This window comes from Ailuropoda melanoleuca, chromosome 3 (genome assembly GCF_002007445.2).
Source record: "Ailuropoda melanoleuca isolate Jingjing chromosome 3, ASM200744v2, whole genome shotgun sequence".
Taxonomy (NCBI): Eukaryota; Metazoa; Chordata; class Mammalia; order Carnivora; family Ursidae; genus Ailuropoda; species Ailuropoda melanoleuca.
The window spans coordinates 49,597,095-49,613,639 of record NC_048220.1 but is presented as its reverse complement, the minus strand read 5'-3'; the positions used below and the strand labels follow the sequence as shown (position 1 = coordinate 49,613,639).

The window sequence follows — 16,545 nt, the reverse complement described above, 5'->3', positions numbered from 1 at the left end:
GATTCAGGATCTGCAGTCAGAAGGCCTGGATCGAGTACTGAATCTATCACCAAGCAGAGACAACCTGGACAAGACATCTCATCTCTCCAAGACCTCATTTATTAAAAAATTAAGAGTACTACTTATGTCCCAGCTAGCTAAGAGAAAATTATATGTTTCATACATACGTAACTCATGTTTTATATACTGCAGAGAACACTACAAAAATAAAGCATTATCATAACCATCAGATGTTCACAGTAAGAGAAGTTTGGTACAGCACACATTGTTTTACAGTAGGAAACTCAATTTAAAAAGAAAACAAGTGGACTACAGAAATCGAAAAGGAAGAAAACACATGTGCAAACACAAAAAGGCTTTGTCTGCAAGGTTGGAAGAGTTCATTAAAAAAAAAAAAAAGAACAACAAAAGACCAAAAAACAACCACAACAAAACTCCATCTGAAAATGCATATGAGAGAAAAGTCCTCTCCTACGGAAAAACTGACAAAGTTTATCATGTCCCACATTAGTTTGTGCAGCCAGATATGCTCAACAAATATCACCTTTGCCTGTGATATTATTTACCTCATCACCTGAGCCAAGTAAAAAGTTATGTGAGCAAACAAGTATTGTCCCTTTGCTGAAGGGATGCTGGCAGAAATCGTTATATAAAACAGTAAAATTTTCCAAGTATGTGAAAGATTATATGTACTGATAATTAATGAAACATAAACCAGCCATTTTAAGGACGATACAAATTAAACAGAGTGGGAGAGATTAAAAAGACAGACTCAGACAGTCCATGAGTCTCAAAAAAAAAAAAAAGTTTGCACATGTGAATGGATTGAGGTGGACTGCTTTAGATAACATAGCTTCCAAGCTTACAATAAACCAAATTAATACTAATAAGAATACCTTCAACTGCAGGTTACTTGATAAAGAAAGTGACTCTGTCCTGGAGATATTGAAATCTGGTTCAGTGGTGGTCTCAAAAGAGTCCAATTCATCCCCACTAGGAATCCCAGTTCTTGAGGAACTCTGAGACACTGGCGTGTAGCAAATGTGTGACTGTTCAGAACGCCCTTCCCCTTCACTGTCAGCGTCCAGGGCATCGAGGCTAGAACTAAAGCACAGAGGAAGTAAATAAAAAATCACATAAGCCAACAGCTGACTGACAGACCGCTGGTTTCTATTTCTCTCAATTAAAATTCTGTCCTTGGCAGAAGGTGCAACAAATACTCACTTAAAATGTTTCTAACAAAATGTCTATCTAAGAGATTTTCAATTTTTTTCCTCCCCTTCCCCCAATCTCTTCTTTTTCAATAAAACATTATGTTTCCCCAACGAACATCTCCACCTAGCAAAAGCCATTGCGAGTACTCTAAGAAACAAAACCTGGTGCAGGTTCGTACTATCCTATTTGTTTTGTAAATGTAATTATTACAGGCCCTAAATAGTTATCCTTCAAATATTAAAACTGCACAAGAAACAGAAGCCCAGGGTTGTTTGGGTGGCGCTTGGGGGATGGCACGTGAAACCATGTCGCATGGGACTGGAAAGCTCAGGCAGTGAGACATGTTCAAGGACAGACTGCAAAGGTCTCACCTCCGAGTTGATGGCAAGACCTGAGTCAACATGAGTCAAGTGGGCTCCCGGATGTGTCATGTTAGGTTATCATTTTTAGAGACTGTAGGTAAGCAATCCACCTCAGAAACATTAGTACTTCTGGTCAACTACCGCTTTTCTTTCCTAATTTAACTTCAATAACCAGGAAAGTAAAAGGAAAGACTGTGACCTTCCACATTCCTGGCTAATTCTGTAACAGTTACATTTTAAACCACTCAAACTCTGAGGCCAAGAGCGTCCACAGACATGGGAAGGCTGGATGCATTTTTAAATATATTTTTCTTTCACTGTTGCAGTTTTGGAGCTAAAATTTTAATAACAACACAATGAAACCACCTTGATTATGAAATATGAAGCAGAAAGTGAAACTCTGAATTAATCCACTGTGGTTACTTCTCTTAAAAATCCATAAGCTAATTAGTGCCCACTGAGTAGCCATGTAATAAATCATGACACTTGCCAAAAAGACAATACTACACGTTTTTAATCCCAACATTTTGGTTACTCTCAAATCCTGAACTATTGCATGGGCCCTCTGGGGCACCAGCAAACCCAGAAGTGAAGGCCACAAGTGGCATCACTGAGGATTTCCAAAGTAGGGTCCTTCTCCTTTCAGAACCCATTGAGGGACTTCACCTTGGCACTGAGCAGAGAACAAACTGCAGGTGGACTTCACACTTTCAACACATGAATGTTAAAGTCCATAAAATTATTTCTCATAAAAAACCAAAGCTTAGTGTGAAGAAACACCTTCTGGTAAATGCTGGTGCTCTGAATGTTACAGCAATGTAATAAGAGATATACTAAGGTGCCATGTACTTTCCTTAATTCAATGATTGAGAGTAGACAGAGCCCTTAGGTCTTGCGGGGGGGGGGGCAGGTGTTAAAGGTCTGCTGATGCCTTGTGCCTCTGTATTTGTCTTTCAATTTGTGATCTTGTGATGTGTCTTTCAACTTTACTAATACAAATAAACATTAGTTCAAATGGCTGACTGCCCGCCATCACTACCTAACTTAACAGAAGTCTTTCCAGTCATATGTAGCATTTCTCCATCACTGAGTACATGCTAGAAGTAGAGGTGATTATTTTATTTTGCACACTATACATTAAAACATTTCTCTTTTTTTTTCCAAGGTTTTGTTTTTAAGTAACCTCTACACCCAACGTTGGGTTCAAACTCACAAACCTGAGATCAAGAGTCACATGCTCTACTAACTAAGCCAGCCAGGTATCCCTAAAACATTTCTTTTTCTACAAATTTAAATTGGGCTACTATTTTTCCTCATTAAGCTATTAAGCTAAGATATTTGGTATCAGAAACCATATTCCTCAGGATTACCTCTTGGTTCTCATTTTACAATACCTTTCTTTCAAAATCCCATTAGTGAAACATGAAATCAATTGTAGGTTGTGAGCAAAATTTTCTTTTAAAATAGTATAACAGAAAATATCAGAATACATTCCACATGTAACTTCATAAAACATTTATTTAAATTTTATTACCTGTTTATTATTAATTTTATTAATAACCTGTTTATTAATGCATTTATGTAGCGGGGTGTCATGATAAGCATTTCTTACTGTGGATGCTGGTAAAACAAAAAAGGTTTTCAAAATATAAGTTTTAGAATGAAACAAACTCTTCTGTCACCTCATTTTTTTTGGTGTTGTATAGTTTAAAATAAATGTTGCATTGCTTATATTCCCCTTGGAGCTCTCAAAACAGCAAAATTTCAGTAACATACGGTTATATATTGTGTATATTTTACTTTCACCAAAATGTTTTAAACCTTAGAGAATCTGGGGTTTAGGTCCCTGTGTGAAACTCAGTTTTTATTGTCTGTCTCCAAATTTCTCCTTCATGAGAAGTTCCCAGCCTCTCTGCCTATCATTCACTTTTTAATGAGCTAGGTACATTTCACTTTGAGTTCATTATCAATCGTGTTACATGCTCCCAGCCTGACACTCACTGAACGAAGAGTCCCACTACCATCCCAGGGCCAAAATGGGCTTTTCTTGGGCATCACAAGTCCTTTGTCCTCATTCCTACATTTTTTGGAGGAGACAGAACATCTTTATTAGATAATGCCAAATTATTTTCCAGTTATTATACGATTTTCACTCCTTTCAACTGTATATAGGTGTTTCCACTGTATACATTTGCTCCAAAATATGGTAACTTTAAACTATTTGCCTACCTAGTAAGTGTAGAATGCTATTTCATTGTGGTTTTCCTCTATTATATGTTTGTCAGTGTCCTAAGTGTCTTAGTTTCAAATCAAAGGATGTAGGAATCTAAAAGGGGCAATATTTTGATGTAGAGATAAAAGTGGTGGGAGCAATAAAATATAATAAAGTATAATTTCACAAGTCCAGCTACAAGGTTCTTTGATCTTCCACACTTCTCCTCTAGAATACAGTACCTTACCTTCTTTTCTTCAGATGACTTTGTTCCTTTTCAAATCCATGATGACCAAAGGAAAGATTAAAATTGGAAGCATATGAACTAGATGGTGATGGGAAGGACTGCTGAGCTTCAGTATTTGAGGTCACTTCCTTGTTCTCACTTAGTGGGTATTGTCCATGGCTGGTTTCAGCAGTAAGGATATGCTTGCAGTTCTGAGGCCCCAGAGTAGAACCCATGGATTCAGGGCAGGTGTCTGTAGTGATTCCTTCTATATTAATGTAGTTAATATCCAAATCACCAACCTGGTCATTGTAAGAGAAATAGTTGCTGAGCAAAAGCAGAAAAGATTGGCTGAGCTGAGAATAAAATTTTCCCAATTGAACAACCTCCCACCTTACTTACCTTGTTTTGTTTGTCCTCGTTTTGTTTTATGTAAACAGAGAATTTTTTCATGATGTTTTTGTTCACTAGGCTGCTATCCCATCATTCACAAAAGGAAGAAGACAAACTGAGTGTTTTATTAAATTATTCTTTACTATGAAACCAAAAACGGACCATGCGTTTAAGATTTTGTGAGCCACTAATTCAAAAAGGGGTATGTTTTAAATACTTGAGCAAAAACTAAAGAGTAGGCAGGTTTATTTATAAAGTAGTTTATAGGAATCTGGATAACCAAGGTAGTGGTGGTCACATAAATCTGACTCTCAAAAAAACAAAACAAACCACAAACTAAAATAAGAATAAAACAAACTAAGATTCATGGACTTAACTAGAAAACACAAAATGCCCCAAACTTCAAATTATCTGTAAATAATAAAATTAACACCAAATCTCAGCAAGCAACCTGTTATACTCTTGCCATAAGCCTATGTACAGAATAAAAGTGGTCTAGAAAATTCTGCATGGCAGAGGAAACAGGGAGCTAATGGAGGGCTTAAGACCAACCTAAAATCAGCACTGGAGAGAGAAAGTGCAGCCTACACCTGTGAAAATCAGTCCCTGATTTAAGGAAGGGGCTTGAAACTATCGGTGATGTGAGGTGGCAGTCATCAAAGGCATCACTTCTGAGGGAGAAGACAGTAACAAGAAAAAGGATGACACTGTCTGGTGACAGGGTAGCAAGGGGGGAAAGAAGCAAAAGGGGAAAATGTAGAGTCCTAAGTATTCATCATCATCATAATTTACTACGGCAAAAACAATCAAGGAATGCCCAAACCAGTGGGTGAGAGTCAGCTGTGTAACAGGAGATCTACAGACACTCTAACTCTCTCCCTGAAAGACACTTAATGCTTTAAAAAGAAGATAGTAATCTTACTGAAAATGAGCTGGGTAAATCAAAAATAACGTCACCAGTAATGGGACAAATTATCTTCCTGTGCCTCCTGATACAGTGCACCGAGAAGAACACAACAACACTTCTGTAATAATTCGGCTAACCAGACATAGCCTGAATCCAATCATGAGGAATTAACAAACCAACCAAAACTGAAGGACATTCTAACAAAAACAAACAAGATCCTGGACTGTATTCTTCAAAACTATTGACTCCATAAAAGACAAATACTAAGGAACAGTTGCAAATTGTAAGAGACTCAAGAGATAGGACAACTAAATTTTCTTTTGCTACAAAGAACATTGGGATGATTGGCTAAACTTGAGTGAGGTCTGCAGACAGTTACCACTATATTAATGGTGACTTTATGATTTTTGGTAACTATAGGTGCTTAGTAAGAGGATGACCAAGTTTTTTAGGAAATACACACCATGAAAGACTGAGAGAGAAAAGGGCACCAAATTTTCAATTTGTCTGAAATGGTTAACATTATATACTTATTTTCATCACTTGCATGTACAAAAACATACTACTCAGAGTACATTTAAGCTAAAATGTGGTAAAATATTAACATTTGGGGTATTTTTATAAAGAACATACACGTATTCTTTGTACGGAATTATATAGACTTGAAATGATGTCCAAATAAAATGGATTATTTTCCAAAGTAGTTTATATGGCAGAGTAATTTTCAAAGTAGTTTCTACCACGTATATCTCCTCATTAGGTAGGTTGATAACTGAGATTTCATGGGAAGCAGCATCAAAAAAAAGCTAGCAATCTTCTCAGAGCTCTGTGCCAGGTTGCGGCAGAAGAAGGAAATTAGACAAGATTCTTCTCGGGGACTAATAGCAATTATTTTAAATATGCAGAATTTGGACTCCTTATAACACCCTTGCTATTTGAATGGACATAGAAATAGTAAAAGAAATCGTATAACTATACTATATGGACAGAGTGAACTTTGTGATTTGTATCCATACTTTTAGTTTTATTTCTGTCTTCATTGCACAAATTCAGCAGTCCTCGGCTACACTTCAGTTTATCAGTTACGCTGTTTGAGTTCTCTTGAAATGCATGCTTCACGTTATTAAGAAATACTTTCTTCAAGATATTCCAAAATAGAAATTATATTCTAACCTCATCTTTGGTTTGGGAAGTTTTGCATGTTTAATGTATCTTAGAGCACAGTTTTCTCCCATGTAATACTGAAGCATGTACAATTTTAGCTACTTAAGGTAAGCGAAGTATTTGCAGTACTCACTGAGGCTCAGAGCAAAGAGATAAGGACTCAAGAAGTAGTTCACTTAAACGCTGAGAAAATACGGCAACCATTAGAATCAGAGCGTGGCTAGAACACAGCAAACCCAATTGCCCTGTATCTCCAAAGAAAGTCCCCAAAACTCCGCATTTGTCCTAACCTCTGCTTCATCCTAGATTTCTATAAGTACGGCTGACATTCAGCTGCTTTATGCCAAAAAAAAAAAAAATCTATATCAGTTATTTACAGCTGATGTCCATTCTGACTGGTCCCTTTGTCATTCTGAACATCATCCCAATCTACACCTTTTATACTACGCATTTGATGTAACCATGTTTGGAACAGAAAGGGAAAAACCAAGATATCTGACTCAAGGGGTGAAATTGACGTCTACGAGACAGAAAAGTTCCTATCACAGAAAACATCTCTAAATAACAGGGTACAATACATGCATACTAACAACAACAAAAAGGGTAAATTTCTTTATTGCTCAATAAGCATATATATAGTGCATCTTACACGGGGATTAGGTTTGGAAGCCTGTGGATAAGACAAAAATTATGTTTTGTCAAAATTACCCTTGAAAATCCCTAAAGTCATCTATAAAATCATGTGCAGAGTATGGAAATCCTCAGATCTAAAACTATGATTTAATTTTTATCAATATTAAAATTTGAGGATCACTGAGCTAGAAAAAATACAGGATAAATCCATCTATCCACGAACACGCAAACCACAAGCCTCTGTGAGATCTAACTCACAAATCTCTGGCAGAGACTGGGTGGGGCATTCTAAAGGGCTCCAACTTCCCTGCAGTGTGACAACATTCTCTTTTAATATTAAAGCTCTATAACCTTAGTATATGTTAATAGGTGCGTTAAACGGATTAAAGAAAACATTTATATGACAGCATTCTATGGGGCTGGCATCAGGCTCTTGCTCATAACTGTTTGCTGAATCTGAATACAAATATTACTTAATCAGGTCATACACACATTGGGTTTTTTGTTTGTTTGTTTAAAGCTGTAGAGAAGATATTAGCTTCCCAATTGTCACCTCCTATTTTGGCTTCACGCAAGAGTTCTCACACTTTTCTCATTTGACATTGTCTCAAGACCCCTCCCTACAGTTCTTCCTGGTGGGTAACGTGTGCTGTGCATGAAAGGAAAATCTAAGTTAAACGCTCATATGATAAGGCCGCAGTGGAGAATCACCAGGGCCACCCTTAGGTGGAAATTTTCAGAGCAACACAACAATGCTGAACGTATTTCTCATATACTCAGGTTTTGGAAAGAGAGTAAGATCCCTCTTGTAACACCCATCATGCCTTACCTGATCTATCACCATTGAGTTAGCATAAACTTCATCACTGCCATTCAGCACGTCAGGGAGCTGGCCTGCAGCAAAGAATGCTGGAGGATGCTTGGATTTCTTGAAGACATCAAAAGAGTGATCTAGAGGAAAAATGACAACAGGACAGAAAAAAAGCAGACAGAATTTATTTTACAGTCAAACTTTATGTTCTTTTTTTTAGGATTTTATTTATTTATTTGAGAGAGAGAGCAAGAGAGAGAGAGAGAGAGAGAAGGGGGAGGGGCAGAGGTATAGGGAGAAGCAGACTCTCTGCTGAGCAGGGAGCCTGATGCAGGGCTCCATCCCAGGACCCTGAGATCATGAACTGAGCTGAAGGTAGATGCTTAACCAACCCAGGCACCCCAAACTTTACCTTCTTAATCAAAGCGCCAATAATCAAAAAAATAATTTTTATTTTGTTATGTTAGTCACCATACAGTACATCCCCAGTTTTTGATGTAGTGTTCCATGATTCATGATTTGCATATAACACCCAGTGCACCATGCAATATGTGCCCTCCTTAATACCCATCACCGGCCTATCCCAATCCCCCACTCCCCTCCCCCCTGAAGCCCTCAGTTTGTTTCTGTTCTACATCCAAACCTTCTCAGTTATCTAAAACCTACATAAAGAATAGTTGTAGATAGAATGTACTCATTTCAAGCACTATTTTTCCAATCATAAGAGATCTTTATAGATTTCTCTTTTTTTTTTTTCAATTTGAGAGACAGCATGTGAAAGAGAGAGCACAAGCAGGAGGAAAGGGGAGAGGAAGAGGGAGAAGCAGGCTCCCCACTGAGCAGGGAACCCAATGCAGGGCTCAATTCCAGAACTCTAGCATCATGACCTGAGCCAAAGGCAGACGCTTAACTGACTGAGCCACCCAGGTGCCCCAAAATCATTAGGTTACTGCTTTCAATTTCTAATGGATAAAATTCATTTCACCTTATCAATAACTTGGAAGCATTTGCAATTGTACTACAAGCCTCAGAGTCCACTGCAGTGTTCAGGCTCCAGACCCTTTACTAACGGACCGAAGACAGTACACAGTCTAGGAGTTCTGAGTGAATATGCATACTCTTAGAGAGAATGTTGCTTCTTTTTTAATTATAGCAATGTTTTTGCTTGCTTCCATGTTCTCGGCTTTGTTACAAATAGATGAGGTTGCTCAAAGTTGAGTCCCAAAGAGCTAAGGTACTACTATACTTGTAGGGAACAGAAAGCCGAAGGCAGTAAAACACAGTGGAGGCAGAATTTTCTGTCATTTTCTGTGACTTTGGCTCAATTACTTAATGGCCCAATACCTTTATAAAGTTTCCTCATCTATCAAAGCAGATTTTCATCATGTTTTCCCTGTTGTGGGGTATGAGGGTTAAATGAATTCAAACATGCAAAGCACTTCATACGTGCCTAGCATTTAGCAAGAGCTCAATAAATATTGTCACTGTTACTACATTTTGTTATTAAGTTACTTCAAGCATGTTCAGTGTGAGGTTACTGATACTAACCATAAGGTGTTACTAATACTATTCGTATTATTAATACTATCTTAATGTTACTAATAGTAGATTATCAGCGTCTGTCAATGACTTTAGTAGAGTGGATTCAAAATTGTACTTGTTGCAAATGCCATCCTCCCTGACACTACAGCACATGTTCTCAAGAGAATACAAAAGGAACAGTGTTGCCTCTATTCTATCAGAAATGGCCCTAATCTCATCACTTGTCCTATCTGTGTCATAGCATAAAAGCCAGGTAAGCCCATGGGAGTGAGTCAGAAAATGAAGAAAGATTAGTAATTGTTGGGCTGATGTACTTCTTCCAGAAGATATAAAAGTTACAAAAATATATCAATTGTATGAACCAAATGGCATCAGCTTCAGATTCTGTATCTTAACCTACCTGCTGGCCACAGTACACCAAAATGAGATTTCACTGAATTTCTTGAGTAAATATACAGTGTATATGGAAACTATTTTCTTATATCCATAACATCTTCTTTTATCAATTTATACAGTTAGCATTATGACACACAAAGTCCACAAATACTTCACAAATATAACCTTTATGATCAATTACTATACATTTTCATTATAATTCACAAAGTAAATGCATGTTCCAAAGATGATACATCAAAAAGCTGACAAAACACTTCAACATGTCCTGAAGAAAATACGTGCTTATATGTCATTTTATAGAATGTTTGAAAAAACTCATGAATAACTCAACATGGCCCTCTGAAGCATGATTAATCCAGTTTAACTGCTCTACAATGTTTTGTTTTGTTTTGTTTGAGATTTTATTTGAGAGACAGCATATAAGCAGGGGGGAAGGGCATAGGGAGAGGGAGAAGCAGACTCCCTGCTGAGCAGGAAACCGACATGGGGCTCCATCAGGACCCTGAGATCATGACCTGAGCCGAAGGCAGATGGTTAACTGACTGAGCCACCCAGGCGCCCGAACTGATCTACAATGTTTTAAGTTTACAAACTATAACACACCTGGCATTTCTGCCATCGCAACTGGTAACTTTGGCCAATTTGGGGTTTAATTTGTTTTCCACATAATTTGATCAATGTTTTAGAAAATGATGTAATTTTTTTAACAAAGACGGATCCATAAACCCTTATCTCCAATTCTGAAATCTAGAAAGCTCTGAAAATCAAACCTTTTCTTCATAAATTTGGTCCCCATATTTGGTACAAAATTTGACCTGAACCCACACAAGGCCATGTCTAGTTTTTATTTACCTCACCTGGTGTGAATAGTCATTCATTTTGCTGTAGAAATATTACCACACTGGATGATGGCACTGCCAGTCATATCATCTATATTATAAGCACTATGCCAAAAACATCTGAAAATTCTAAATTCCAAAACAAATCTAGTCCCAATAGTCTCAAACAAGAGACTGGATTTCTATGTTATTACAGCAGATATCAGACCAGTATTTCCCAAGATTTTATCTCTCCTCTGCCAAATTCACAATTTTGCCGTATCTACTTACTGCCTGCATTATATTCTCTAGTACTTGCTTTTAGATTGACTCACCCTTTTTTCTTTACATAAAATGAATTTTAAAAGAAATACTTTATCCTCATTATAACCAGAAAGCCAGTATTCCCTGTCAAACCTGGAAAAGAATTATACAGACCAAACCAATAAAACTACCTTCTGACTGAATATAGTTGCCAATCAAAGCTGAGAGTCTACAAGGACTGCTTGCTCCCTGTCATAAAGGGAGATTCGGAAAGACTGGAGAGGTGTTAAAGATGCAGGAGTGTGAAATGAACTTTCTCCTTGAATCAGGAGAAAGATCAAAAGAAAAGAAAATACCTGCCTTACTGTGCAATTCTATGTCATCTAGCGTAAGGTCAGGATGCCAGCTTCAAGATCAACAGCGCCCAAAAGAATTTACCTTACACTTGGGGAAAATTGCCTAGACCATGTCATCATCCCATCACTTAGGTAATTACTCCACTGAAACAGCTGATCTTTTTGGCAGGGGGGACATTACCATGCAAGGTCACACTACAGTAGTGACAACGGAAATCTGTCTCCTCTCTAAATCTCTCATCCATAATCTACCATTTAAGATTTTCTGGGTCACTCAGTGTAACAATTTATAAGATTGGTCCAAAAGTCTTTTTCAGTGGAACTCAGAGCATCCACAGCCTCCCACTGCCAAAGAATACCAAAGAGTAATCAGATCTCCAAGTGAACACAGATTAACAAACCAGAAGATGACAGACTTCTAAGACCTTCACTCCTTCACTAATTTACACTAGTCACTGCAGCTAATGGGCTTCCAACCAGCAGAATGACATAATTACAGAAAGAAAATAAGACTTCAAAAATATGTTCAAGTAATCACCAGCTACATGTATTAAAGTGGCTAATTTCTCTTTGTCTCCACCATTAAAAGAAAAAGAAAAAAGAAATTCAAAGAAAAAGCTACAATGGCTTCTTTTAAAAAAAACTAATCTTTTCAAGATTTAAGATATATTTCATTACTTCCACTTTGGTAGCAAATTAAGTGAAAAATGATTGCCAAAAAAAAAAAAAAAAGAAAATCCTTTAGGTACTTTCTCAATAAGTATATGCAAATAACATGCAATAAGAAAATCAGCTCTGTCTTAAATTATGTTGTGTGGTTTTTTTAAAGATTTTATTTATTTATTTGACAGACAGAGACAGTGAGAGAGGGAACACAAGCAAGGGGAGTGTGAGAGGGAGAAGCAGGCTTCCCGTGGAGCAGGGAGCCCGATGCGGGGCTCAAACCCAGGACCCTGGGATCATGGCCTGAGCTGAAGGCAGACACTTAACGGCTGAGCCACCCAGGAACCCCAAAATTATGTTGTTTTTAAAACAATTTTTCTTAGCAAAAAGTTACCTTTACAGTTCTATTAATAATATTTATTTTTAATATGTGGTAGACCCATATTTCAAAGGCAGTATAAAAGGAACTAAAGCTCAACTGCCATCCAAATGGCTGAAAATTTTAAATTGGTGAAGAACAAGGCACTGCAGTCCTTAAGAGCAAGGGCCCTGGGCTGCTTGAATTCCAAGCCCTACTTCACCATTTATTCACTGTGTGACATTGGGCAAATTACTTAACCTCTCTACACCTCTGTTTCCTGATCCGTAAAATAGGGATGATGACGTATCACATAGGATTATCGCCAAGGATTAAGCGATTTCGTATTTTAAGTGATTGGACATCCTGTGACAAAAAGTAAGCCCTACATACGTGCTTGCTATTATCATATCAGTAAATGAGGTTGTCTAGTTTTGATACTTTACTGTAGTTTTGCTTCTTTTATCAAATGATTTCTACCCTGATTAGAACTTTACATGTTTCAAACCAACCCTAGGAAAATGGAATGCATAAAACATTCCACGTGCTACAAGAAGAGCTTTTAAAATGTAACTCTATTTCAGACCTGGCTCACGTTAAGATATTTTGTAAAGTCCATCCTGGATATGGTAACTGAAAAACAAAGTCAAACTGCCCCTAAGATTTACCTCCAGCAACTCAAGGATGAGATCTCACGAAATGGGAGAGATTATAACAGAACCAACAAAGAATAAAGTCAGACAATCAGAGACCTTGTTTCCCAAGAACAAAGGAAGGATTTAAGGAACTAGAATGTCCCAACCCTGTTCTCACTTCAGAGTGAGTGCCCTGAGGATAAACAGCAACTCCAGGGGATCCCCAGCTCTTCTGTCTCCCATTATGTTCATTGCTCTGTAACGTGATCTACGGAGCTCTACAAGGACTCCCCAGAGCAGAAATCTGCATGCTAGACGCTTCGGTCAGGTGACAGGATAGACAACTGACAGTAAATGTATTTCAGCCACAGAAAGAAGGAGAACTAGTAAGGGGCGAAGGAAAAGCAGCTGCAAATACCTCCCTTTTTCTCAGCATTCACAACTGTGCCCAAATGGCAGGAAACAGTTAACAGCACAGACCAGCCTAGGGCCTCTGCAACCTGAGTTCTGCTGAAATCCAACCCTCCCTCCCAAAGCTAAGGGCCTTGCAGCTTAAGGAAAATGTGGCCTATTTGCCTGGTTACGTAAGGGACTCACACCCAGACATAAACCAACCCGCCTAGGGCAGCCTTTTGCAAACCTGCTGCTGACCTGGTTTGGCCCACTCTGGGTGCCAAGCTCTTGACTGCCAAAGTCAGGGGAGGGCCTCTCAGGCCACATATCTCTTTACAATGGTGGGGCAGGTTGGTTTGTTTCTTTCATTCATTCATTCCACTGTGCTTTAAACCCCGCAGGCTGTGAACACAGAAGAAGGATTTATGGAGAATGACTAACCAGCACAAGATGGGTAGAACGTATTTTAGAGCTCAGTTCCCGGTGCTGCACGCGTACTGTGCCCATCGCAACCTAGTGGTCAGTTCTCCCCATTAACCTTATGTGACCTAGGGTAGCATTTGATACTGCTGATGGCTCCCTTTTCCCCTTCGCCTCCAGGACACCTCTCCACCTCTCTCTCTCTGTCTCTCTCTTCTCAGTCTCTGTCGTCTTCTCAATTTTAACGTAGGCTGCAGTACTCCAGGATCAATCCTCAAACTTCCCTCTTTCTCCCTCCCTCCCCCTCCCCCATTCCCTGGCTCATCTAACAGCATGGCATCCCAAACCACTGTATGATGATGACTCCTGTAGCCCCAGAGTTTTATATCCAACCCAGACCTCCTCCCGGAATCACACCACCTCCTTAACAACTCCCCAGTGCTGTCCAGCAGCCCAGAGTGCAAAACACAACTCCTGACTCTCCCCCTTCTGCAGCTGCTCTCCTCCCAGTCAACAGCAACTCTGTCTCTCCCTGGACTGACCTTGACAGTTCTCTTTTACAACCAAAGGAATCCACAATCTGACCTTTTCTTATACCGCCACCCGCTGCCACGCCAGGCAAGCCACCACCATCTCCTGCTCCGACTACTGTGAGACCACTGTCCCCTCCCTGTTCTCCTTGCCGCCGCTTCTCTGCCCTGGATAACCTGTCCTCCACAACATACAGGAGGCAATCACGTTACGAGGAAAATCAAATCGCGTCTTGCCTCGGCAAAATTCTCCAATGGCTGCCCCTCTCATTTTGAGGAAAAGCCAAACTTTACCACAGCCTACAGCGCTTTACTAAAATGCTTCTGGGACACACTTTTATTTAACGTGGGTAGGGTGTGTTTGAGGAAGGTGTTTCCACACATCCAAGCAATTCTGACACCAACTGGGTGTCCTACAATTCGACTCAATTCTGACACTTTCTACCCAGAGATGACATCAGATTTCATAGATTAGAGATTCAATTCTACAAGACTGTCCACCCCCACGTTCAGATGCCAGTCACAAGTCCAGGTTGTTACCTGTATTTCTGACCATCTGGCTATAAATCTGAGGTTGCCATGACCCCCTCCTCCTTGGGTTTGATTCATGTGCCCGAGAGGTTCAGAGACTCAGAGTAACATTTTACCAATTAAACTATTAAGAGGAGATAACTCAGGAACAGCTAGATAGAAACGATGCATACAGCAAGATATGAGGAATTTCCATGCTCTCTCAGAGTACAGTGCTTTCCTGATACCTTCTCCTGTTCCCCATCCAGAAGCTCTCTGAATCCTGTCCTCCTGGTTTCTTTATATACACATGACTGACTAAATCTTCAGCCATTGGTGATTGAACTCAATCTTCAGCCCATCTCCCATCCCCAGAAGTGAGGGTGAGTAGTACTGAAAGTTCCAACCCTCTAATCACATGGCCAGTTCTTCTGGCAACCAGCCCCCAATTCTGAGGTCCAAAAGTCACCTCATTAATGTCATAAGAGACACCTTTACCACACTCATCACATAGGACCTTCCAAGGGTTTTAGGGAACTCTATACCAGAAACAGGAGAAAGACCAAGTATGTATTTATTATAAATCACAATGTCATACTTACATAACCTGCCCCACATCCACCCTCACTCAACCTCTCTGAAGCCTGCCAACTACTCTACTCCAGCTACACTGGCCTTGCTGTTCTATGCCTCAGGCCGTTTGCACCTGCTCTTCTCCCTACCAGGACTGTTCTTCCCCCCATATCATGATGCTTTGCTTCCTCACTTTCTTCAGCTCTCTACTCAAATGTTACCTTATCAAAGAGCCTCTCCCAGGCCATTAGATATATAAAACAGCACCTCACATCCAAGACCTGCTTTATTTTCCCTTATGCCACAGATCATCACCTAGTATCTTATGTATTTATTGTATGTTGTGTTACCTTCTACTAAAATGTAAACTCCATCAGAACAATGACTTTGAATACTTTATCCACTATATCCCCCCAGGGCCTAGAACCATGTCAGGTACATAAAAGATTCTCAGTAAATACTATCTGAAGGAGTGAATACTTTCTCATCAAGAACAGAAACCTTGTACAGGATACAACTGAGACTATTTCCTTCTGGTCTGACAAATTTCCTCAGATTCTGGAAGTTTTCTTGTGAGTTGCCCAGTTATTCTTGCTCTATTCCTGGTTGTAAAGGAAATATTTCTTTCTTATTTCTCCCATTTATTCATTCACTCATTCATTCATTCACACAGTCACTCATTCATCCGTCCATCCAGCCAGCCAACCAGACATCTTTTCCAACATTTACTGTGTGACTACTGAATACCAGTCACCATGCTACCTGCTGGGCCCTGCCCAGGTTCCTCAGCCTCCATCTAGGACTCTTAAAAATATTCTTAGGCACAATCATTGTAGAGCACTTCCCGGGGGTCCCCTGACAGGTCTCTAAACAGCTGGCAGGCTGTCCTCCTTCTCTGAGCTCCTCCTGCCTGTTACCTCTGTGTGTAGTCCTGTGTGATCTACCACACTCCGGAGACAGAAGTTTTATTTTGTTCCTCCTGGTAGGACAAGTAACTTCCTGGTTGGGGTCTGAGCTAAAAACAGCTTCTCCTGATGTGCAGAACAATGCAGGTGCCCAGCACTTCCTGTGCCATACCACATGACATGCCTGCTGGCAGAAGGAGCCCAAGAACACCTCTTTCATCCGCTTATTTAAAAAACCAAGGGATCACTCTTTTACTAA

At 39.5% G+C, this 16,545-nt stretch overlaps 1 protein-coding gene across 5 annotated transcripts in view; it reads right to left on the bottom strand.

Moving 5' to 3' along the window:
* The window catches only part of ARHGEF28 (Rho guanine nucleotide exchange factor 28), a 314,186-nt gene that overhangs the window by 91,970 nt on the left and 205,671 nt on the right, over nucleotides 1-16,545 (bottom strand). For all 5 annotated transcript variants that reach the window (XR_004624098.1, XM_034656360.1, XM_034656358.1 and 2 more), the window contains 3 exons: nucleotides 7,942-8,063; nucleotides 4,037-4,317; nucleotides 897-1,104 (listed from right to left, as the gene is read on the bottom strand). Coding sequence is in view for 4 of the 5 variants with exons in the window: in XM_034656360.1 (XP_034512251.1) it covers nucleotides 897-1,104; nucleotides 4,037-4,317; nucleotides 7,942-8,063 (611 nt within the window). In the remaining variant the exon portion in view is untranslated. The remainder of the gene's footprint in view (nucleotides 1-896; nucleotides 1,105-4,036; nucleotides 4,318-7,941; nucleotides 8,064-16,545) is intronic.